The sequence below is a fragment of the Trachymyrmex septentrionalis genome, unplaced genomic scaffold (assembly GCF_001594115.1).
Source record: "Trachymyrmex septentrionalis isolate Tsep2-gDNA-1 unplaced genomic scaffold, Tsep1.0 scaffold37, whole genome shotgun sequence".
Taxonomy (NCBI): domain Eukaryota; kingdom Metazoa; phylum Arthropoda; class Insecta; order Hymenoptera; family Formicidae; genus Trachymyrmex; species Trachymyrmex septentrionalis.
Window position 1 is genome coordinate 7,108,045 of NW_017305536.1, and position 7,673 is coordinate 7,115,717.

The following is a 7,673-nucleotide window of genomic DNA, read 5'->3' on the forward strand; positions in this document are numbered from 1 at the left end:
TACGAGTTAATGTAGAATTAATTCAGCATTAATTGATAGTAGTTGAACTTTTACAGAATAATTAATGTAAAAAAACAGTTGGCAAAGTATCTCGTTATATGAGTACATTCTGTAATCGCATTAGATACATGGACATATTATGTATTCGATGGATAAACGTATATGATGAGAAGATTGGGTTTGTACGCGTCTTAACGAACCTGAATGGCCTCTGAGTCATTTCGCTCGCAATTTCTCGAATCTATCGTTATGTTGTGCTAATGACATCATTGACATCAACTTATATCATACTTGCAGATACTTGATATTGTATTAGTGTGTAAGTTAAATTTAAAACTGAAGTATATTAGGGGATACATATTAATGAGTATGTAAGTAATTATCGACTTCGTACTCTCTTTTATCAAAATAAAAAGATGTAGCATGTTTATTTCATTATTTTTCATTTCTATTTTTATTAAAAAAGAAAACATGTAGAAAAGATTCACTGAGAATATTGATGTACTAAAGATTCTATTTATGTAGCCTGTTGTTAATTTTATGATAATGGCAAGCGATGTACACTGAATTAGTTAATTTGTAAACGACTGAAAGCATAAGCTTGAAACAAGTTTGCTTCTGATGTACGATCGTGAGAAGGAAGCAATAATTACTGAATAATTGAATAATTACTGAATTACTCTTTTCGCGATTTGATGTGTGTGTGCACGCGCACAGGTGTGTGCGCGAGTGTGTATGTAACGTTATTACAAATGTACAAGTAACAAAGTGAATGGTAATAGCCGCGTATGTTGTGTCTACGATATTCCAGGCATGTTCTTATTTACGCTTTCTTTGGAAAAACAATAGTTTTTGCGTTTAGAATGTAAATGAAGAAACAACGGAGGGCAATAAAAGGTTAAAAATAGTGAATTCGTTACTATGAGTTTCTACTAAATTTAAGGAAATTTTTTTTTAAATTCTCTAAGACTAAAATTCTGTCTAAAAAAGCTAAATAACAAATCAAGTCCTTTTAGACATTATATCAATGTGTTAGGTTCATAAAGTGAGAATACTTCCCATTTTATTCCACTCGTAGTTTTCTATATATAAAAATTATTAAATTCACAAAAACTCAAAAAATACAGTAACCTTTCGATAGGTATTTTAAGCTTTAAAACTTCTAAAATTTAAGTTTCACTTTTAATGAAGTTATATTGACTTGAATTTTGAAGCTTGTAGTTCTACAAATTTTTGTTTCGATTCAATATAAAAAAATTTAACATATATTAAATATAACATATAAGAAATTTGATAAAACATTTAATAATTTTAGAATATTAGCATACAAAAACTTAAAAAAAAAAAAATAAATTTACCCGCCAGTCAATGTACTATATAATAATCTTCGAACAGCGTAAGTCGGTGACCATATAAGTATAAGTGCTTATAAAGTAAGTGCGTTTATTCTAGGAGCAAGAAAGAGAGTGTGAGAGAGAGAGAAGAGGGAGAGAGAGAGGGAGAAAGAAGGGGAGAGAGAGAGGGAGAGAGAGAAGAAGAAAGATCTGAGTTTCAACCTGCTATAAATTATTCTAGTAATTAATACCAGACGTTTTTCTTCACGCACGAGTGCATATCGGCATTCCGTTTCATTAATTGCTCATATGTAATAAAAACGCTTGCAGTGTCGATAAGATACGTCGATCGCGATTAACGGGATTTGCTTCATTTCCATATGACAAAAATTACACACGCCCTAGGAACACGCGCGCGTGTTATACAATATACATAGTAAGTACGTAAAAAGTAATTGCCGGATAAAACTTAATAATTACTCCACATGCGTTTACTAAATACTGCTAAATATATTATTGCACTAAAATATTTTGTAGTAAGAGTAATAAACACACACGTTGTAGTAAAAATATCCTAAGTTATTAACAATAAAAGAATATTTATATATTCATTATAAGCCGACATATTTTCAATTATCAAACTTAGATAATAATAAATCTTTCTATAGTCATTAAAATATAAAAAAACAGTTTCTTTACTCAAAATATCTTAAATAGAACGAGACATAATTTTTCTTTTGCTGCTTAATAGCATTACATTCATTAAATATTCATAATCGTAGGTGATATCGATATATAATACAATACATAAGTTTGAATTTTTGCAATGAATGCGCAATGAGTATTATGCAATAAGTTAAATATAATTTACGTTTACATTCCGAGTAAATAAACTATTGAGTCACGTTGCAAAAATATTAGAGAATTGAATGATTTGTGGTTACTTCTGTAAAATTGTGTTACTGTGAGTCATGAGGGCTTCAGCGGAGAAAAATAATCAATATGCTTTTTTGAGAAGCGTGCATTAATTATTTTCAATATCTGGTAAGAGGATAACTGGAAAATTAAGTTCCAAGAAAGAAAAAATTGGTAATATGGTTAACAAAACTTAATTAATTATATTTATCTGTTTATATATAATAATGAAATTATTAAAATTATTATATTCTTAATTATCCTAACGTTGCATATTATGCATTATATCGCAAATCATAATATAATTATAATTTGCAATATGATGAATAATACTATCTTGAAAAATATAACATTAAAAATATAATTATCGCGAGAGTAACTCGGAAAGGTGATGAATGCATTGTGTTTCGAATATTACAAGGATGACGGATGATAATTACTTGCGGCTTATATACCTTGTGGTATCAAATGGAGCGAATTCTTTAACAAAACATCTCTCACTTGAATCATGGGGCATTCCCAAACGAATAGAGCATTTTATCATCTAATTGAAATTTACTTCAATTAAGTAATTCTAAGTAATATCTCGAAGGATCATTCGCGTTTCATTTAATATCCGTATCAGATCAGTTACATATGATAATATCTGAGAAACTTTATATTTCTAATCAATTAATTATAATATTAATGTCTCGTGTCTCATAATTATATCGTTCGAGCAATAGTTCTGTTCACTTAATTAAACACGTGGAATAATTGCTTTTTAAATTGTAATTTAAATTTAAATTTCGAAACGTAAATGTAAACTATTTATGAATATAAATGTAATCAAAGTTATTATAATTAATTACAGCTCTAATATGATATATCTTCCTTTTGTCAACTTACTTGATTGTCGTGCTGCATTTGTATTTAAAAATTAAAATCGCGACAACAAGTGTAGTGAGAATAGCGACGGAAAGATTTGTTAATTCAATGAGGCATCCGGTCTGCGAGTGCAGATTATTTTTCGGCACCTGGAATACCGTTCCATTTCCGGCTCGCCAGGACCAAACTATTCGTTCTGTGAACCGTGGTAGTATGTACAGAAACTTGTATTGTTTGCAGAAATCCATCTTGATTATGTCTCTGATAATTTTCATCAGAATTCGGGGTTTATTTAATCGTTTTGCGCATCTAGAAGAAAAAATTATGTTATTTGGATCAAATTGGTATCATTAAAAAATTGTTTTTATAACAACTGTTAATTAACTTTTCGACGTGTGCGAATTAATAACTAATTATGTTACATATAGAATAAATATTTCTGAGATATATTTCTATAGAAAAAAAGTACATATTTCAGATATTTATATAGATTTAAATGAATTATGCCAAAATATTTCTAGATCCGAATAAACGTTACTATTCACGTCATTTTCAAAAATAATTTTTTTAATATTATTTTTGTATTGATATGGCAATAACACCTCTAACGAATTAGATTTGTATTTCATTCAGAAAATTCCGCACACCGAGTGACTTATTTTCGTCGAACGATTTTGTGTCTTCTAAAAATATATCGAAGTGTTGAATAACTTTGAACATTCGATAACGAGAGAGCACGTGTGCTAATAATTACACAAAACTTTATTATTCATGCGTATCAATTCAGGAAGGTCAAGGATGAAATCGATAAAATAACAAAATTAAAGAAAATCTTAAGTGAGGTACGCGGGAAAATTGTATTCTAACATCTCCAAGTGAAATCCAAGAAAGAGAATTATAAGACACGGATATACATATATGTATATAAATATACTATTATTTACCAAAAATAAAATATTTTTCACTGAAGAGACTAAAAAAATTAATTCTTAAATTCTTTACTGAAGAATAAAATTAGGCTTAATTACTTGAATTAACAAATTAAAATTGGATCAATTAAAAATTAATCGAGATGTTAAGATACGTGTTATTTGAACGTTAAACAAATTCTCTTATAATCTCAATATTGTCTTATATTCATATTAAATATTGAGAATTCTTCTTCGCGATCAAAATCACATTAATTGTTTCATCATTTTACAATTAAAAATAAATTAAATAAGATAGTCTTAATTTTTATTCCTATTATTAGCAAGATGTACTTATTAATAAATAATTCTCAATTCGTTTTGAATCTATTCCATTAAAATATAAAATACGCAAGTGTTTATTATAAATTATGCAGAAATAAAAAATAAATGTATTAATTTTTAACTTAAGAGCTCTTAGATTTTCTTCAATATGTATGATTTTTCAATATTTATGTAGATTTATTTGACAACATCCAATACTCTACCTGTTGACTAGATCGACATTATTTTTACTTATCTATTGATTTTTGTTCAATAAATTGTACTGATAAAACTGGCAATTTAATTATTTTTGCTACTTCAATTAACATTAATATGAGCGATTCACAATCACAACGCTTTCACTTTTTCAAATAAACAGGAAACTGAAACACTTGACTTCCGTTTGACACTTTCGGTTGAGCATGCCGCACGCGGCATTGACGAGAGACAGAGGAGTCACACGCGTTCTCCCTTCCCAATGGTTCGCGGTCTACTGAGATGAGATCTGAACAGAATGCCAATGGTAATTCCACGTGTACGCTGAATCACTGATGAAAGAGAAAATCCCCCGTGGATGTGGCAAAAATATTCAAACTTGTATGATTTTGAGCTAAAATATTGATGCATAGCGCAAAACTGACTGCCGTTTGCATTAACGTGATTTTTGTCTTAAATAACACCTTAAGTTTCTCCTTTGTATTATTTATTCTGAATTTAGAAATTTGGTTCTACAAAAAATATATAGAATTCAAATGTTTTAATTATTATACGAAATACTAAAAATAAATATTTCTCTAAATATATAATAAAACAAAGTTATGTTTTTCGATATAAGACGGTATATAATGTATTAATATTAAAATATAATTTTAATGGAGTCAAAATAGTTTAATAAAATTATAATAATAAGTCCCCACATTAAAAAGATCGTCATGCAATAAATGATTTATAAAAATCTGAATTCAACATAAACAACTATTATCCATTTAAGCGGTGTCACAATATTTTTTTGTAAAACAAATAATATATGTTGAAATAATAAAATTCTCTCTCTCTCTCTCTCTCTCTCTCTCTCTCTCTCTCTCTCTCTCTCATAAATGTAAAATAAAAATATATTTGTGAAAAATATAAAAAAGAATGTATTATATCAAAGCTAACATCAGCTATTCGAATGCACAAAAATTCTTTATTTTTCGTGTAAATGTAACACAACAAATAAAACATACGTTTCAATTCGGGTCCTTATCAATATAAAATATAAAACGAAATTAACGCAAATTCCAAGTTGATGATTTCCGATATATTAATTCTTCTTTATCCAAATGCCAAATTAGCTATGTAATGAATAGCACAATGATTATCAAAATTATTATATAATATAAAACTTACATAAAGTAAAACCGAAGTCATATGCATTGCGTAGAATCACATCACTTATCAGATTGTCAGATTTGCTGTAGTCAAAAAAAAAAAACACGAAACGAAAATTAGAGAATTATTAAAATCATTTGTCTGAACTTTCTATTATATCCACTTATATGTAAGCGTTTTCTCGCAGCTTCACGTAAAGGACTTGTGGTGTCGACAGTCAGATATACAATGAGAGTCAAAATAATCAAGTCAAGTAGTTATTGAAATAAAAATAAAACTAAGAATAAAAAGAGGGTAATATCAACATCACAATTGACGCAATGCATATGACTTCGGTTTTACTTTATGTAAGTTTTATATTATTATTGTATAATGTAATAATTTTGATAATCATTGGGCTATTCATTACACAGCTAATTTGGAATTTGGATAAAGAAAAATGAATTAATTTGTCGGGAATCATCAACTTGGAATTTGCGTTAATTATGTAATTTCGATTTATATTTTATATTGATAAGGACCCGAATCGAAGAGTTAAAACGTATATTTTATTTGTTTTGTTACATTCACACGAAAAATAAAGAATTTTTGTGTATCCGAATAGCTGTGATGTTGGCTCTGATGGGCTTTTTTACATTTTTCGCTGATCAATTCTTTCGAACCTCATTATATAAATTTGTTTAAAAATATATTTAAAATAAATTTTAGTTATTGTATATTATATACGTAAATAGATGTAATTTTGTTCCCTAATATAATAAAATTTATGCAAAGGAATGTGCGTTAACGATGGATTCTTTGATTCTTTTTTGTTTTAGGATCAGAAACGGAACTTAGAAAAATATACTCTTTAATCCTTGATTTTCTGCTGGAAAACAAATTAGACGTGCGTCTTTGCTGAACGTCTGACGTCTCAGGAGCCACATGGCATTTGTAATTGTATAACAAAATCAACCACGAATTGCATTGATCCTATTAATAGATCTCGATATAGCTTCTCATAAATTGCATTAGTCACAACTTAATTTTATCAGCAAAGACCTTCCTGTTTACATCTTTTTTCGATGACTCTTTTGTGTTTTGAACTTTTATCTTTACTCATTTTAATATCTTATCGACACAAAATAATATTCCCTTTATTAAACTAAAAAAATTAAATTAATATTAATTAATAAATAATTGAACAATACACGATCTTACGGGTAAACATTCGAAATACGTTGTAATTGCATTTCGTGGACTATTTTGAAATATGATTTGCTCTATTTGCTTATCTAATGGATAATTAATTATTAACTGTAATTTCCTGTCTCGCGAAGCTTGTAATAAATTACATTTCCCAGTAAACACATCGGACATGATAAGAATCATCAATCGCCTCTACTACATTTTCTAAAAAGTATATTATTCGCGAGTAACCAGTTTATTGCGTGTATAATATACTATCTATATAACATTTCGTGGAATTTTCTCAAGAAAATGCGCGCGTATATTACTCGATTTAATTAATTTGTTATACTGAAAAGTGCGTCATATTAATAAATTAAAAATTAATTGTTTTTAAACGACAAATGGAATCATTTGATACAGAAATCGTGATGAAGATTAGTCAGTGACCTCCTTTTAAATCTTACACATTTGATATTTTTATATGAAAAGTTTTAAGCCTAATCTACAATGTGTCCTTTATTCCTTATTTCTTGCTCTTCACCTCATGTCTTTTTCCTTCATTGCGACCGTTCTTTTTCCCGATAATCGTGCTTCTTCTCGATATTTTTATATAAGACATATTTAGTATTGATTTCACAGAACTACAATTTTATTTCCACTATAAAAATCTAATAATAAGAATAAATAAATCGCTTATTACAGGAAACGCCTGCCTTTTGACTAAAAAATTAAATTAATAAATAAACATGTTTCAGAAATTCGTTGTCTTTTTAATGAACTTATA

General features: G+C 28.0%; 1 protein-coding gene across 1 annotated transcript in view; it reads right to left on the reverse strand.

Annotated features, from left to right (window-relative positions):
- LOC108750407 (ATP-binding cassette sub-family C member Sur) overlaps positions 1–220 on the reverse strand; it is an 11,478-nt gene extending 11,258 nt beyond the window's left edge. The window contains exon 1 of the mRNA XM_018489822.1: positions 201–220. Within this exon, the coding sequence (XP_018345324.1) occupies positions 201–220 (20 nt within the window). The remainder of the gene's footprint in view (positions 1–200) is intronic.
- Between the last annotated feature and the right edge of the window lie 7,453 nt (positions 221–7,673).